At 43.1% G+C, this 18,440-nt stretch overlaps 1 protein-coding gene across 6 annotated transcripts in view; it reads left to right on the top strand.

The window, feature by feature from the left end:
- Positions 1 to 18,440, top strand: part of Rapgef4 (Rap guanine nucleotide exchange factor 4) — a 298,925-nt gene that overhangs the window by 235,519 nt on the left and 44,966 nt on the right. For all 6 annotated transcript variants that reach the window (XM_029474005.1, XM_029474006.1, XM_029474008.1 and 3 more), the window contains 7 exons: positions 1,993 to 2,077; positions 2,569 to 2,629; positions 4,677 to 4,753; positions 5,101 to 5,247; positions 7,399 to 7,514; positions 12,004 to 12,092; positions 14,455 to 14,533. In XM_029474005.1, the coding sequence (XP_029329865.1) occupies positions 1,993 to 2,077; positions 2,569 to 2,629; positions 4,677 to 4,753; positions 5,101 to 5,247; positions 7,399 to 7,514; positions 12,004 to 12,092; positions 14,455 to 14,533 (654 nt within the window). The remainder of the gene's footprint in view (positions 1 to 1,992; positions 2,078 to 2,568; positions 2,630 to 4,676; positions 4,754 to 5,100; positions 5,248 to 7,398; positions 7,515 to 12,003; positions 12,093 to 14,454; positions 14,534 to 18,440) is intronic.

The raw sequence follows: 18,440 nt of genomic DNA on the forward strand, positions 1-18,440 counted from the left end.
GGCAGAGCACACTGTGAGAGGCAGACAGAGGGACAGATAGGTAGAAGAAGAGTTTAGAAAAGGAGAAAGGTGGGCACAAGCTGTGGGGGGAAGAAGAAATCAGGTAGGTTTCTGGTATAGGACACTAAACAAATAGAGTGTTTCAAAAGTAGCCTGATGTCGCCATCTTTATCTCTCCCTGACAGATCCTACAATCAGATTGGCTTAGCACTGACAGTATATTGCCTTGAAGATCTGACAAGTTCATCATGTTTGAAATTCTTGATGAACTGTAATTATTTTTATTGTAATGAGATCTGTAAATTGTAAAGACAGTATTTAAATTTCAAAAAATTAATGTACTAAATCAGTAATTTGAATAAAAATGTAAAACTCTAGATTTTTAAAATACAGATAAACTAAGCAATAAAGGTTTCATATTGCCACTCATGTGTAAATGCACCTGAACACCCACACATCGGCTCCCCCAGCTCCAATATTGAATCTGTCAAGATTTTAGAACTGACTTACTTGTAAACCTTTATTTTTGAGGTTGTGCCCCCCCTACCTTCAGCTCAGTTCACAGCCAGGGGGTAAGGTGATCCAGTAACTCCTTTCGATTTTAGCCAAGTGTCTAGGAGCATTTGTGCTATTTACAGCTCATGTCAAGAAGCAGGAACAGCGGGGCTGCGCCTCAAGCTGGAGAGCTGTAATCCTATTACACCTCCCGAGCCTTTCCCCCACGGCCACCCCTATGGCTGCCCCTATGGCTGCAGATGCCTGGGGGTGACTGGATTGACTTTTAAATCCCGAAGGGTCCTTGCCTCAAAGTCCCCACGTGTGAGTCAAGTGGTAGATTGGGCCCCTGCTAAGAGGGCCTGGCTCCTGTGGCATCCTGTGGCCCCAGCTTCTCTTCGTTATCTTTTGAGGTCCTGTGCTTTCTAGGTGACACCACTGAGCACTGGACTGGTGTCCAATCCAGTGTCCTTCAGTGATGATCCTTAGCGGGAAATGAATGTGGCTGGCATCTTCCAAGTCCTGGATTTGTGTAGTCAGGATTAATAAACAAGTCCTCCTTTGATTCTGTGTAATAAGTACATAGTATCCTTTTGTTCAGGGTAAAGCTCTCTTTATGAAGGTCATGTGTAAGTTAGGACATTTTCTTCCTCCAGCTATCTCCGAGGAGGCCTGCCACTTACCTTGTGTGATAATGTTATTAAATACCCTTTAATGACATTAATAATTCCAAAATAAACTTAGATAGAAAAGGCAGTTAGGAATTTACTCAGTTTTCTAATGTAAAAATGACCCCTTACTCCATACAACAAAGGTATATTACTAACTTTATGTAGTACTAATATTTGGAATTAAAAAAACAAAACAAAACAAAACTCCTTTTACACAAATCACTAACCCGTTGTGGTCAGGGGTAGTCCACAGAACAGAGTTTCAGATATATGAATGTACCTCCCCTTCCTTCTCTTAGAAATTCCAGGCAGTGTGATCTGTCTCATTCACACCTCAAGAACATGCCTCCTTAGGGATGGGTAAGAAATCACTTGAGTCCTCTGGAGGAGCAACATGTATAATCCGGAACAGTGACAGCCCCAGTGTTACCTTAAGATACTCTAGGAATGGGAATCCATTGTCAAGTTGACCATTCAAGTGTCCCTAGAACTCAAAGAGACAAGTTTTGTCATTATTGATTAGGGTGTAATAAAAAGCAATGCTTTACAATTACTTACAAAGCCCCAGGTAAGTTAACCAATGACCACGCAGAGGGTGCTTCCCACTGAGATTGGAAGGGATGGGAGTCTGTGTACATTCAACTCCTCCTATCCTTCCAACGAGTGCACACATTCCTTTCTAGTGCCTGTAGGGATTGCTATGGCCCAGAGCCTCCCTCAGTATCTTCTCATGTAGAATAAACCCCTTAGCGTGTTACTGACCAATGGATCCACTCCCATATTTGAAGCGTGTGTAACAATGCTTTGTCACTGTCTTTCTCTATAGACCTGGCCAGAGGACTGTGGATGACCTAGAGATTATCTACGATGAGCTCCTTCATATTAAAGCCTTATCCCATCTTTCTACCACAGTGAGTATCTCTTAATCAAGCTGTGGTGCACAGGCATCCACTCAAGCAATCACCATACACACCAGAGAAAATTAAATACAAACCACGGGATGAAAAAAATAACATCTGAGCCTAAGAAACGACTCAACGTGGGTATAGCTACAAGCCTGACAACCGGAGCCCCATCCCAGTAGCCCACGTGGTAGTCAAAGAGAACCAGCTCCCGAGAGTACACCGTGGCATGCAGTCACCCCACAAAATAAATAAATGTCCCTTAGAGGTCTGCCTGATGGGGATTGTTACAAGCTTGTCTAGATAGTAGTTTTGGAATAGACTTTCTGATCCAAGTAGCAAGTCTAGTGAAAGTATTTCAGGATGATAGGAAATCATATAATCTATGTGATAGATAACTTTAGGTGAGCCTGGAAACCACCTCTAACGGGCACCACACAAAACACAAGTCCCTTCTCCTGTACCTTGTCTTCCCACATTTTTCTTTTTTCCCCCCCTAGGTGAAACGGGAGTTAGCAGGTGTTCTCATTTTTGAGTCTCACGCCAAAGGAGGAACTGTGTGTAAGTGAGAGCCCTAATGAAGCGCCATGCCTCACCACACTCCCTTCTGCGCAGGCCTGGCCACACCCTCTGGTCAGGCTTGGCCACACCCCCTCCCTGCCTGTCACGCCTGGCCACACCCTTTGCTCTTCATCAATGCCCCACTCTCTCTATTGGCCCCACTCTGACCCGGCAGGATATCGCTTGGCACTTGTCCTTTTCTGGACTCGTGACTATTCCATCCTGTGTCAGTCCATCTGAAGTTTGGTGGGTATTCCAGCACCGCACATGTAACACTTGCCAGTCTGAGTCCTGTGGGCTCTCTACCCCACTGCCCCAATACCGTCTAAAACGGGTGGGATGAATCAAGTGTCTACTCTTTCTGCAGGGCTCTGGGTAGTAACTTCCATATAGTGGATATAGAAGAACTAATCTGTGGCTGAGGGATAGTTCGGACAGCAGAGCACTTGCCTAACATGTGTGAAAACCTCCCTGAGTTCTATGCTGAGCACTGCATAACTCAGTGTGAGGAGGACGGTTGAGAGGATGCAACTGGGAGAGTGCTCCAGAGAGGGAAGTAGGAAACTTTAAGGTTCAAGGTCATCCATGGGTATAGAGCAATTTTGAGACCCATTCACAAAAAAGGTGGAGGTTTGTTGTTTTTTTTTTTTTAATGAATTAATTTGGCTCTGGAAATCTCCTGTTACAGTTAAAATACTTAACACACCTTAAGTTATCATTGACAGTACTGTGTAAAGTATTGTGTTTCTTGTTTTTTTTTGGTTTTTTTTTTCCCACCATGGGCTCCAAGCCTCAGATAGTCACATAGTGTCAGTCATATGGGGGCTTCTCTCTGGAATTCACTTTATCCTTCAGTTCTGTGATCACACCTGGAAGCAAGAAGTTTAGACATTAGTAGATGCACGCAGCATTGCTGATGCTGGTGTTTCCCTCTAGTGGACAAAATCTTTGCTGAGCAGTTGCGGTTAAGGTCAGAAGATGAGTCAGCATGTCAGGGGTTATGAGGGGTTCTGTACGGAACTGAGAGGGACGGCTAGAGATAAATGGAACTAAACCAGGGACCCATGGAACACTTTGTTAGTCCCCAGCAATTAAACAAACTTCCAGGACACATGTTTTGGAAACTTTTGCTGTTTGTTAGATACATTGTGATAGTTAAAAATAAACAAGAGATATGAGTTAGAGAGGCAAAGTGAGCTTTAAACATTGTATCTCAAAATTCCCCCCCACACACACACACACTCATTAAGAACACTATTCCTAACACTGATACCTCTGTCAGCAAGAAACCCAATTTTTTTTTGCCTTTTCAGGATCATTTTTGTATAATTTTTATTTTTTGTTTCTTTAGTTCTCTTTTATTTAATTCATTTTCATTATCCTGTTAATTCTTTTTATTCAAATCACTAGTTGTTTTCACTGAACGATGAAATATTTAAATGGATGAAAACAGAGATTATTAAAATACTTTATTTTTATCAAAAGGCTCTTGTTTGCACTACAGTTTAAACACTTTCCAAACAATGAGACTGTCCTCCAGCTGTCTCGAGTTCCTCCCCTTAGCCTGCTCTTCCCTCCTCCTCAGCGGTGATTCCTACTCTGAATATGTTGGTTCTGATCCTAACCAATTAAGAACGTATGCATAGGTATATATTTATCAACAAGCTACAGCACTGATTTACATGTTTTCAAACTTTACATTGCTGGTCAGATCATTTTTAAAACCTATTTTGCACCTCACAATGCTTTGTGAATTATGGGGGAATGTGCTTTCCATTAAGACGTGCATTGCTGGTAAATTGATACCCAGTAAGAACCTGTCTCTCCGGGCAAAGCAAATACTACAGTCTCTCGTCCTCTTCTGTTCCACAGAGAGACAATAATGTTCTACCTGAATTAGTTAGGATTTGCCGGTAATTTTTTTTTATTTTATGTATGCGTAACTCTGGAGCCTGAAAGCGATGATTTGATAAGCTGTAATTTATATTGATGTGCTGCTATTCTTGTCCTGTTCTTGTCATGAGTATCTCCATCTTTTTGTGTCTAGTGTTTAACCAGGGGGAAGAAGGTACCTCCTGGTACATCATTCTGAAAGGATCCGTGAATGTAGTCATTTATGGCAAGGTATAATATATCTATCTATATCCTCTTCTTTCTGAAGCTTTATTAGATGCCATTTGCTAGTGTGCCTCTAAGCAGTAACAAATGTCGCTGCAATTAAATTTACCATGGCATTGTTACTCCATGTAGAAAAGATATAATTTCATCTTTAATCATAAATTTTCCTCAATTATTGCACTCAGAGTCATTCATTGACTGTATTTATTTCTGTGAAAGAAATAAGCATTTTAATTTGATTATAATACTAATGTAGTCCACTTACAGACAGTGTTTGATGGTGGGGGAAGGGAAGGAAGATGCTTGATTTCCCCCCTCCCTTTTTTTTTCCCTGACTGTCCCCCTCTCCTCAGGGTGTGGTCTGTACCCTGCACGAAGGAGATGACTTTGGCAAGTTAGCTCTAGTGAACGATGCTCCGAGAGCTGCCTCCATTGTTCTTCGGGAAGATAATTGTCACTTCCTAAGAGTCGACAAGGAAGACTTCAATCGGATTCTGAGGGTGAGTTGAGAGAGTAGACCTTGGTTGAAAGACATCCAGTGTTTCCCCTTCTTGAATTAAAAAAATAAATATATTTGAGTAGATTGTTCATCCCACAGGAATGTGGCAAATAGATGCTTGAACAAAGGGCCTTTATTCTGAAACAGGCATACTCAGTGGACTGGTGTACATTCAGGAGACCAGCTGCGGACATCAAATACTAGGCTGGAGCAAATTCCCCTGCACATGGCTGTGCTGGTCCCTATGACTGGATAGCATTAGTAGTTGCCTTAGCAAGATAGCACAGTCTACAGTATTTCTCTCTGGTCTCCTACAGATTCTTCTTAATGTCCTTTTGTACCCTCTGGTCCAGCAGAGCGGCAGCCTCCCTCTGCCCCCTGTCTTCTCTGTGGCCCATTTCCCATCTCTTCCCAAGGGAACCATGCTCATAGCACCACACACTCTAGATTTCCTGAGTGCTTGTTAATAGAAATTAATGCCGATTGTGGTTATCCCGCAAAGCATATTCCTTCAAGGAATTTATCGCAGATCATTTCAAACCACAGCTGTTACAGATATTGGCAAATAGGTGAATGATTTGGGCAGTCAAGGAGCAGCCGGATTGCACCTGAGGCTGGGTTCAGATCAAAAGCCTCCCTATAGCTGGTTAAGGTGTCTGTAAGAGTGTGGGATGTTTAAAAAAAAAAATGGTTCCTGATTCCCTTCATGTGCACGTCTCCCTCTACACTGCCTGAAGCCCTGGCCTCTGCCCAAAACACTGCTTATACACTCAGTCACAAAGCAAAGAAAGCTAAAGTTCATACCACTGAGAAGGTGAAATGTAACTCAGCTGGTGAGTGCTGGCCAGCATGACTGAAGCACTGGGTTCAGTCCCCAGTACTGTATGAACCAGGCACGGTGGTGCTCAACTATCTTCTCAGCACTTAGAAGGTAGAAGCCTGTAGGATCAGAGGTTCAAGGTCAACCTCAGCTACAAAGAGAGTTTGAAACTAGCCTGGGGCATATGAGACCCTGTCAGTAATAATGATAATAGTAATAAAATGTATACCATTGAATAATATAGGAAAATGTATCATAGGAATTTGATGTTATCCTTACCTGGTTTCATTTAAAATGGAGACCAAATATTAAGAAAAAGTAGTAAAAAAAATTTAGAGTAAATAATATGAAGTATTTTAAGGTTAACTTCAGACTAACTCTGAAGTTTACACCCATGGGGTTGCCAAAAATAAAAAAAAGCATTTGAAAGAGTCATATTAGAACCATTTTATCACTGAAATTTATAAAGCCATTCAACCTAACTGAGAAAGACTTGGATCACATTTCCATTTGGTTTTGAAAGAACTGTTCTTGGGGCTGGGGAGATGGCTCACTAAAGTGTTTGCCATGAAAACATGAGAACTTGAGTTCAGATTCCTAGAACTCACCAAAGAAAAGAAAAGAGAAGAAAAGAAAAGAAAAGAAAAGAAAAGAAAAGAAAAGAAGAAAAGTACAGCGGGGTGCCTCTGTAACCCTGGTGCTGGGACTTCAGAGTCAGGTAGACCCATGGGGCTCACTGGCCAGCCATTCTAGTCAAATCAGAGAGCTCCAGGTTCACTGAGAGACTCTAAAAAAAACCTAAGGTGGAGATTGGGTGAGGCCTAGCCTTCTGCATGCATGCTTGCACAAGAGGACAGCACACAAAGAAACACGGATGTGCATAGACCCGCACATGTCCAAGTCGGAACAAAACAGTTGCTTAATTAGGCAGAGTTGCCACTCCTACAGATCATATAAGAGAAAGGGACTCTGCTGAAGCAGAGCACTGTTTGTCACATATTTTTAGAAAGAGTAAATGCCTCTGCCCCACCCCCACCCCAATTCTCTACTCCATGCCCTTCCCCCAGAGATTTCACAGAGCATCAACAGCACACCAGAACTCCTCTGGAGTTTTTCCTGAGACTATGGTAAAAGCAGTTTTTAAAAGCACATGCTTCAAACCTCATCTGGTCCTCCCTCTGACCGTTCCAGCCCTTGACTTTGAAAATGGCTTAATTTGTAGACGCGACAATTAACATCACAAGCACCAAATGAGTTTCTGAAGCCTTGGAAATTTCTGTCATTGTCTGAGTGAACGGCAGCATCTGTATGTGGTATAATTTGTGTTTGCAGGACGTTGAGGCGAATACAGTCAGACTTAAAGAACATGACCAAGATGTCTTGGTACTGGAGAAGGTCCCAGCAGGGAACAGAGCTGCTAATCAAGGAAACTCACAGCCTCAGCAAAAGTATGTTTGCATCCAACACTGTAATTGCCAGACTATGATTAACCTTTTCACATGGCATCGTTTCTACAATAGCATGTTCTCCTTTTTGTGGAAGACGGGAGTGTGGGTGACTTTTTTCTCTCTCTCTATTGACTAATCACACATCTTGTGGCGTATAATGTATCCATTTCTGGCACTACATCAAGCTTGGTGCTGGGTAGAGACATACTCTGAGAGTATTGTCCTGCTCCAAAGGCCTCTCCCTCCATACTGTTCAGCCATAATAGCCTCAAAGAGAAGATCCCCAAGAGAACAATGCCAGGCAGTGCAGGGCACAGGCCCCAGTGATGAGACGCTGTGGTATTTGAATGCCCTGGGGAAGTTTCAGATAAAGTGTTTTCCCTTTGCTCTCAGAGTGACTGAGGACACGGATGAGACCCTGATTTTGAGTAGAAAACATGTCGTCGCATTGAACTCCTGGGCACTCATTCTTGCCAGTGTCAAATGGAAGTCTGGCTTCTTCACATTTCTCGAGCTTCCTGTTTAACTGGGGTCCTTTCCAGAGCACCCGGGCTCCGTTTTAGCTTTTGCTGTAACTCCCTACCTAAGACTGTTGCACAAAATGTACCAACATTTGTGTGGTGAGACAAGAGACTTAGCAGTGAGCCTCGAGGAGATCGGGGCTTGCCGTTTTTTAAGTGGGGATTCATTCCCAATCTGTGAATAAGAAAAGCAGATGAATGTTTGTTTGCTAAAGAAACATCACCAAATAATATGTTGAAGGAGCATTTCCCTTTGTTGGCAAGTAAAGTGGGGTTCCCTTTATCAGCGCGCTCACCCAAACTGATGAGTTCCTATTGTTTCCACTAAAAGCCTATGACTCCGATGTTTTCATCTGGGTAAGTCAACATATTTGAGAAGAAGACAGGAAGAAACATATTATTAAATAAGCACAGTATGCTTTGTAAATTTTTCTCTAATCCTTACAACAACCCTGTTTAAGGGATGGAGGCATTTCGCTTGCTCGAGGACTCCTTAAACCAATGACTCTCGACCTTCCTAACACTGTAGCCCTTCAGTACAGTTCCGCATGTTGTGGTGACCTCCAACTGTAAAACTATTTTCGTTGCTACTTCATAACTATAATATTGCTACTGTTATGAATCTGAATGTAAATATCTGATATCTGACCCCCGTGAAGGAGCTGACGACCCACATTCCCCCACCCCTGAAGGGGTCATGGCTCATAGGTTGAGAACCACTGCCTTAAAGGGAAGTTCAGCTTGGCCGCCTTCCACACCTCTGGTCCCCATTCTTCCTAGATTCTCTTATCAAACGAGAGTAGTGTGCTGCATGGGTGACAAAATACTCAGAGTAGGGGCTTGCATCAGAGCATATCCATCTGCCTCATGCCTGTGGGAATTCCTTACACAATACAGAATGGCTACTATTTATGTCACAGTTACTATCAGTAAATATGAGGTGCTATCTGTAAGTCTTCAGTTCAAGGTGCCTTCCCCTTTATGAATCCAGTGGAATGAAAACTCAAACCAAAGGTGATAGAAGAGACTGTGTGTCTGACTTTTATTTTAGTACTGTGCCAGTTTTCTACTGGTGTCCTGCCATCCGGTCCAAATTTCTTACATAATTTAAAGATAATGCTTGTGTGAACATTTGTAGCAAGCTATTTGTATCATGCACTGGGCACAAAACAATACACCACAAAGTCATCTTCCAAAGGAATGCAAAGCTTCTCTCTCCTAAGCGGTTACTCCCCCAGACTGACTGGAAATAAAAAGAGAGCCTGGGAGTACATTTTATGGCTGATGTTCTCATCAACTTTAACAACATATCAACAACTGTGTCTGCAGACACACAGTTGAGGGTATCTGTCTCTGCGGAAGTTGTTCTTTTCAAACTCAGAGAACATCATCACATTGGTGGCAATAATGTTATTTTTCTGATTTATGTCCCCCCTCCCCCGAGAAACCTTGGTTAGTTTATGTATACACATGAAGCTTGAAAAACTACCTGACTCTGCCCAAGCCACTGAACAGTGGATGCGCCATCGATGCTGATATTAAGTCAGTGGTTTGGATGATGCAGTTACCATGATACCTGCTTTGGGGGATGTCTTGGTCCCTGGGTTGTGAGAATTTAGTAATTTGCGATGATTGTCCTGACATTCATGTTGGGGCCATGCCCTTTTCTGCTTAGTTTTCCTGCTCAACAATCCCCAGCTTGTTCATAGGAAGAGCAGCCTTTTTGTTCCTCCACCCCTGGCCCTTGCTTTGGTTGTTCTAAATGCAGACTTGGTTTTAGGGAAAAAAATTTCTCTCACAAGTTTAAAACAACCTGCTGACTGATACAATGTAGCCAACTGGGGTGAGTTTTTTATTAGAACTGAAGTAGCTTCTGCTTGCCATAAACTGACAAAGGTTGTGTCATCTGGTCTCAATAGCTCTTAACCCCTACAGAACAAGGGCTCAGGTCGTAGATACCTGCCTGTTTCTGGTATGATGTAAATCCAGAATCTGGTGTTTTAGGCAAAACTGGGGCCATCCAGAGGTTTCTAAGCCTTCTTTTCCTCTTCAGTCCCCTGCCCCCACTCCTGAGTTCTGTGGCAAATATAGGCTAGGTAAAGAAAGTACAGAGCTGAACCACTAGAGGGTGTCAGGGACCAAAGAAAGATCCTGTGGGGTGTGACTGGCCGGACAGGCAAAGCCTGAAAGAAGACACTTGCTCTCTGTTGAGGTGACAGCTTGTGTGGCTTGCCCGTGGGTCTTTTGTCTATGTGATCAGGCGGAATACCATACCTAAGGGAAGTCCAAACAAGGAGAGCCAGAGAATAAACAAAGTGCTTGAGAATGAAAGTTCTGACAATCGGATGCATAGCCCGTGGATCTCGCTATCCAGACAACACTTGAAGTAACAGACTCATTCAGGGGTCAGTTAAGGAGTGCATTTATACCCTTATTTAAATAAAAACTGCTTTCAAAAGCCTCCTTGAAGAGGAAGACTTTTAATTACACAGTGGATTTCCTGTTCAAAATGGGCAGTTGACAGCCAGACCTGGTCCCTTCTACACATAGAGCCTCTTGCTGCATAGGCAAACAAAAACAAACATCAAACAAACAAAAATCATCCACACAGTCGCATTCGCTAGTGTTTACCAGTTTCTCCACCTGTAGTGTAGAGGTGGTATTAACTAGCAGGAGCAAGTAAACAAGGTGCCTCATTCAGCACCCACCTCATTGTTGGGGGCATAGTAAACACCAGAAAGGTGTAGAATGTTCTCCCCCACCCCGTTTCCCGATTTATCTGGCCATACGCTCCTCCTCATCTAGGGAATCCTGTTCATATATGCGAGCTGTGCCTCAGTAGGAGAGCACTTGCCTAGCGCTCATACGGCCCCGAGTTCAACTTCCAGGGCTGCCACACTTGCTCTGTCCCCATGTCCTCAGGATCGTCTGCTAGTACTTCTTGTCCATCCCTCAGGCAGGAGGTAAGACCCGCTGATGCTGATGAGGGGCTCTTGCCATCTCTATGCACCTCCTCCGCAGTCTCGAACAGGCAAGAAAGGCACAGAGGTGAGGGGGCAAAGGAAGCTGGGTTCGCTCCGAGCTCCATCCTGTCTCTGCTTCCTGAACACGAGAGAATGCTCTTTGCATTGTTATATTCCCTTCCCACCATCCCGCCAAGCAGGAAGGCAGGGTCTGGGTGCTACTGGGGATACTACATGATCTTCATGTGTTCTGCCCACCTACAGCAAGCACTTACAGCTTGCCACTGTCCCCATTCTGACTTTAACTCACGTTCAATCTCAAAAGTCAACTTGCTCTTGTTGATTGGAGGGTTGGAGGGTACCCCGAATAGATCCCTCAAAATAATGACTAACGCAGCCCCCTAAAATAATCCGTCATTGATATTGAGTAATTTGCATCCAGGTTTCTGCTTCTGATCTAATTCCTGTCCGTGATGGCCCCCGGGTTTGTTTGCTCACTGGTACTTGGGGCTTTTGGTTTCCTTTGCTTTGTTATTATTAGCGGATTCCCAAAGCACGTAGCAGCGTGTAGTTGGAAAGGAGGAGTGTTCCAGAAATCAGCATGGAAATCCAGTGTGACACTGACATTTCTGTGTCCACTGTCATGTCCTCCCTTGCTCCCCTCCCTGCCCTGTGCTGCTGCAGGTTCATCTCCCTGACTTGTCTCAGCCGCAGCTATGGGAGCTGCTTTCTCAGCTGCTCCCTTAGTTCTAAGTAGGGGGAGGACGGAGAACATTTCTAGTAACTGCATCTACTGACTGTTTTTCTACAGCCTTCTTATGTGCTCAGGCGAGGTACGTAGTCTTCCTCACTACAGGGAAGTTACTAGTCACAAGTAGTCCGTATGTTTTCCCAGGATCTTGTTTTTCAAAAAATATCTACATCGGTAATTTGTTTTTCCTAATGCATTACTCGCTTTTGTAAGAAACTAATGGTCTTTTTTTTTTTTTTTTACTTCTCGTCCAGGTATACTGTGATGTCAGGAACACCTGAAAAGATTTTAGAGCATTTTCTAGAAACAATACGCCTCGAGCCATCATTGAATGAAGCAACAGGTAAGAAGGGATCTGTGGCTCCACTGAATCCACGGGTAGAGATGTGAGAGAGAAATCCGATTTGACTCCCAGTCTACACTGCCAAGGCAACCCTAGAGGGTGCCGTAAGCATCCAGTTTTAAAGCGCATCCCCAGATATGTGTATGTGTGTGCAGAGAGCGGTCTTTCCCTCGCTGCAATGGAGCTTCATTCAAACACATGGGCCTTTCCTAGATATCTGCTTTCATGCCTTTCAGTTCTCCCGGCACACACAAAAGTATCCGTTAGGCCACCATCTAAAGCCAGTCTCCCCATAGCACATTTGAAGCTGCCCACATCAAGAATAAATGGCGCTCTCTCTCTGTGGTTGTGGAGTTTCATTCCACAGTGAACTGAATGCCACCTGGATTGGCTTACTGCCAGCTGCTCTAACAGAACAAACACTCAGACAGTGGCACCTGATTGTCCTACAGTTCTGGAGGAACTGGTGGTGATAATAGGTTGATCTCCTTGTGAGGGCTGATAGACAGCCTGCCCCATGCCTCGCTCCCGTCTCCCGGTGTCTATTGGCAATCTTTGGAATTCCTTCCATGTGTCACTCCAATGTCATGTTGGCAAAGCCTTCACTTTGTGAGTCTTCACATGCTCTTCCCTCTTTGCATAGCTATCTCTGTGACCAGGGTCCCATTTTTAAAGAACAACAGTCATTGTTAGAGCCCACACTAGTAAGTCACCTTAACTTGTGTCTTAAAGATCCTGTTTCTGTATAGTGCCACACTTGAAAGTACTGGGGGTTAGTCCTACAACACATCTTTTGTGAATAAAGTTCAACACACAAGCTTTCTTGCAGTGAACAAGCCTTGCTGTTAAGACACAAAATTGAGGATTACAAAAACAAATCTGATAAGCAGGCTGTGTCTAGGGTCACCTCATTTGTACATCATGGGCACATTCCAAGGGACAGCCCACAGGCAGCTTTTTCTTGGTGCTTTCTTGTGATTCTGGGTCTGGGAGCCAGGGCCTTGGGTATACTAGGCAAGTGTTATATCACGGAGTTTGATTGCCAGTTCAGGCATCCAATTTAAAAGAAAAATCCTATGCTTATCTCTCTGAATTACACCATGGGTTAATGTTTTAAGCACAGTGACTGCCACAGGGGAACATTTCTCACTCTATGAAATTCACAGATTTATCTGAAAAACTTAGTGGTAGGTCAAAATCCATTTAACAGCTGATTTTGGCAGTCTACCCAGGACGAAGATACCATTGTTACATAATTCTTATAAGTATGTTGCCACTGACTTCTTAATCTCCTCCCAGTGTCTTATGCTCTGAATTGATTATCTGAGGTTTTGCAGAGCAGCAAAGGATCTGGGAATAGCTGACATAGAGCCAAGCTCCCGGGCTTGGAGTCTCTTCTTCTCAGAGCAGGCCTTGTTAATCAGTCCAGGAAGGTGCTAAGATGGATGACTTGTGTAACATGATGTAAACAGACCACCCTCTCTCCCTATGGAAACTCAGAATGTGCTAGAAGACCCACGAGGGAAGGTAGGAATGAACTGAATTTAAGGCAGCATATGCTCAGTGCTTCAGGGGCACCGACCAAGAAGACTCAGGACAATGTCATGAAGAGTTCAGTCTTTAAAGTGGCCCTGAAGGAAAGCTGGTGGCCAGTAACTAGAGCTGGGACAAAGCCTTCCATGTCAAGAGACACAATTTGTAGTAGCGTAGAAGCAAGGACAGAGGGACTAGCAGTCTGGGCTCTGCATCATGTGCATACATGGACCAGGAAGCTAAGGACAAAGATTTGGGAGTACAGATTTCCCAGGGTCTTAAATCCAAAACCAAGTACCATGGGACAGCTGGAAATGTCTGGGCAAAGGGGAGAGAAGCTTTGCTACATGCAACAACTAGGGGATTTTTAAAAAGGGAGGGGGGAGGCAGATCTTCTGTACTTAGGTAAGAGAAGATTGGTTCTGCTAGGCATTTGTAACCTTCAAAACATATACACACTCACTCACTCACACACACACACACACACACACACACACACACTCATATACTCACACATTCACACATGTGATAGCTTGAGATAAAATGTTTGCCTTGTAATTCATAAGGTCCCAGCCTGGAAGAAAACATGCTGTGTGGTTAAAATGACTGGTTCCATCCATACAAGGCTGTCTTCCTATATGTTTTATTTTTGCTCATTGTCCTAAGAAATTGGATTTTGATCTCAGGCTCTGTCCTTATCATTAATTTGAGATGAAGACACCTACACACACAGGAACACACCCAGACTAACACTTAAATGAATAGATCCTCTCGCTGCCCTAGAGACTATCACAAGAATGTAATTTCTTCTCTTTTTTTTCCCTTCCAGATTCGGTTTTAAATGACTTTGTTATGATGCACTGTGTTTTTATGCCAAATACCCAGCTTTGCCCTGCCCTTGTGGCCCAATATCCTTTTGTCAAGGTAAGCTCTTGGAAACACCCCACATGAGTGTGGCCATCACGACAGTCCATCTCCCGATGGTAAGTCATGGCTCAGGCAGTACTATAGCTTTTGGTCTTATCAGACTCTGAAGCACCAGCATTTACCCTGGTATAGACAGACATCTGCTTTTTCTTGCCTATGGGTTTTGCTAACTGTATGAAGTACAAGCCAATTTACCTCAGCATCTTAGTCCATTATCCAATTGCTGTAGCAGAATCCCCAACACTGGGTTGTTTATAAAAGAAAAAAAAAGAAGTTAATTCAGTTCATGGTTCTGAAGGATGGAAGTCTCAGGACCAGGTAGCCTTGCACTGTGTCATTAAATAACAAAAGCACAAATGTAGGCAAGCACATGCTAACAGTCCCAGAGAATAAGAAGCCACTAGCTTCCTCAGGTACGAGCCCTGCCCCTCAGAGAGAGACACTAATCTACCTGTGAGGTAGTGCTTCCATGACTAATTCCCCTCTCAAAGATCCTTCCGCTTCTTAAAACCTTACAGGGTCAGTCAGATTTCAACTAGAGTGTCAGAGAGGACAAACCGCATCCGCACCACCCACTCAGGAAGGCGAGGTCCACGGTAATCATTTTCACTGCATTCCATTATCTTAGGACAAAGATATAATACTTGAAATTCTAAGGACAGTCCACTAGACAGATCAAAGAGTATGTTTGGTTTATGGCAACTTTTCAATAATCATGTGAATCAACCGGTTGGTCAGTATTGGTATTGTAAGCATTCAAATTGTTAAACTGAATAAAAGAAGAGAATTTTGTGAGTGAGTTCTACTTCAATTTTGGAGGAGACATGAAAGTGTATTTTCCAATCCTGCTTTATTTCTAGAGCCACAAAAACTTAGACCCCAAAAACACTTTGCCCTTTTTGAGCAGTTAAATATATTCAAAGAGATCGTCTCTTTATTTCTTTTTTTGAGCAACCCAATCAATGTCGCCATGTTTTCCTTCTTCAAAATTATAATTGTCCTGCCTCATTCTCATTTTTCTTGCTCACCCATAATTCTCTCTGAAGTCAACAGAATGTGTGAGGATGGGAAATTGGAGTTGAATGCATTACGCAGAGGAAGCTGCAAGAGTAAGATTTGGGTGTTTATTTGCCTGGAAACGATATTTCCAAGTAATGGGAGCTTAATGAGTCTTACCTATATTATGTCTTCTTTCTGGCTCATCTTCGGTTTTCTAAAGTAAAATTAACATATTCAGGATCTCTTCACTCTATACATGCTAATCATTATGAGACCTCTGAGATTTGTTGGAAGAAAAATAAAAACCATTACTGAAATTTCACTTATTTTTCTCAGCAGTTAGCACACCAGTCAGCCTAGAGAGCAGGCGAAACCAAGAGAAAATGAAAATTTCAAGTGGCCAAGTCCTTGTCTTTATAACGTAAAGCCCCATGCACATAGCTCATTCCCTCCTCTTCATGTATCAGCTTCTCCCACTTTAAGAGGAACTAAGAGCATTCATACTGCTGGCTTGCTTTGAAATTGGCAGCTCCGGACAGAAGGGTCAGAGAGGAGCGTGGGTTGGTGGTGATGGTGGTGAAGAAAAGAAAGAAAGCCACAACAGCGGCAATCCAGAGGAGACCTGCATATCACAAGCCAGATCCTTCTACACAAAGGCAGCAGAGTCTGGATGCTGGCTGGCTGGAATTGACACCACCCGGTACCTCTAGACTCCTGCCTTCCCACCTGCCTCTGTGAGAACTTAGATTCTCTTCTTCATTCTAGCTTGAATCAGTCCTCTAGGTCTCAGACATTCTTCTAAGAGCTTTGAACTACATGTCACCATCATCTTATCCTCAGAAGATTCTGTTGAGTTAGCGTTAGCATTGCTTTGCAAAGGTGGACCTTAAAGCCCTCCCCAAACATCCAGTAGCTTTCCCAATGCACCCAATGCAGTGATAGGGTCATCTGGAATTTATCACTTTGTTCTCTGGAATCTAATACTTGTTCTCTTTATAATTAATTTCTCTAAAAGCTTATGAATTTACTAATGATTCTATAACCTTTAATTACAGTTTAAGAACATTTCTTGACAATGCATTGTCAAGGCCTTGAGGTACAACCAAAGGGCTTTGCTAAAACCAAACAAAATGTCTCATAGGACTTCCAGCTATACCACACATACTCAGGGATTTTCCTAATGCATTCTTTAAAAAAAGGAGGAGGAGAAAGAAGAGGAGGGAAGGAGAAGGAAGAGGGGGAAGGGGAGGAAGAGGATGAGATGGAGGTAGTGGTGGTGGTGGAGGTAGTGATGGTGGCGGTGGTAGTAGCGACCTTATCAGTTTTAATAGTTCCCAGAATGTGCAAGACAGGCACGTAGGGCATCTCATTTGCATATTTACCTTGAGAACCGGGGATGTCCCAACAAACTAATGAAGGGTTTGGCTTGCAAATCAGCCTGTGAGGCTCTGGACCATGCAATTTTCTAGTCACCACTGCTCGCTCTTTCTAGTTCAGTGCCCACTAAGTTAACACTGGCATTGCAATGAGCTGACCTCGTGTGACTTAATTGTCCTTGTTTTAATTAGCACTGCTGCAGGAGGCTAGTGGCCACTGCCACCTGGGCTGCAGAGGCTTAGTCCTTACGCTTCAGGAGCCCACGATTCAAATGAGAATTGTTCTGTGATGACGAGAGATAACGTCCCAGAATGACAGGGCTGTTCCTGCATCAAGTAAGAAAATACAGTTTCAGACTTCCTGTCCTCTCAAGGAGATGGTGTGGATAAGGCCCATAGGTAACCAGCTTTTGTGGTCACAAGTAATGTAAACCAGCTATGACTGGCTGAAGGAGTAAAGCAACCATCAGGAGGGAACGGGCAGCTTGGCACACTGGGGGATCCCAGTGATGCACACAAACCTTCTGGCCCTCATCTCTTTCCCAAATCCTTGGGAATGGGGGCCTATTTGACCTTGTGATTAGTAGGAATCTCGGGCATGTGGAGGTGAAAGAGTTCTCTGTACAGGTTTACAGAGTCAGCTTGACAAGACAGAGAGAAATAGCTAGCAACCCAATAAAACAACAACATGTATGTATGTATGTATGTGCATATATATATATGCATGTGTGCAAGTGTGTATATATGTCTATGTTTACTGCACCCCATAAGCAGTAGAGATCTTGAATGAGCAGCCAGACAAGTCGGTTGACTCCCAGGTTAAGAACACAGGAGCATGGGAATGGTAAAGTACTTAAGCGCATTTAGTGTCTCGGTGAGCTTTGATAAAGTACGGAGTGTTTTCAAGGTACTTGACATTTTTGACTTTCCATGGCAGCCCCTAAAAAGGAGCAGTCAGTATTTTTTCACTGCTCTTTTTCCAAATCAATAAACTAGGATAATGAGAAATTATGATTTTCTCAGAGAAAGGTAATTACCTGCACAGAAAGGATCGGAGCCCAGAGCCACTGACACCTATTTCTGTCCTTAATCCACATTGTGTGTCTCGTCTAGTTTTTCTTCTAGCATGGAAAACGTGGTAGAACTCAGTTTAACATTAATATATCCGCCCTTTTATGTGCTAATGAGAGAGACTCTATTCACTAGATACACTTTGGACATGATCTGACCTGATGAATACAAGTTCTTTATAATGAGTCTTAAAATCATATTTGTTCATTTCCTATACTTTTCATCTCCAGCTTTTTAAACCCTTCTTTTTTAAAAAAAAATCTATATTTAAAATTCAGTTCAATTTTCCTTTAGTCTAAAAAGAAAATTAAAGCTGCCAGCATACAAAACCTTATTCCCCAGTTATAACTATGGCTAACATTTTAGTATGTATTCTTGTCATCCTTTTTAATAAATGTAGATACATACTTTTTTTTAAAAAAAAAATCTCATTTCCTTCCCC

This window comes from Mus caroli, chromosome 2 (genome assembly GCF_900094665.2).
Source record: "Mus caroli chromosome 2, CAROLI_EIJ_v1.1, whole genome shotgun sequence".
Lineage (NCBI taxonomy): Eukaryota > Metazoa > Chordata > Mammalia > Rodentia > Muridae > Mus > Mus caroli.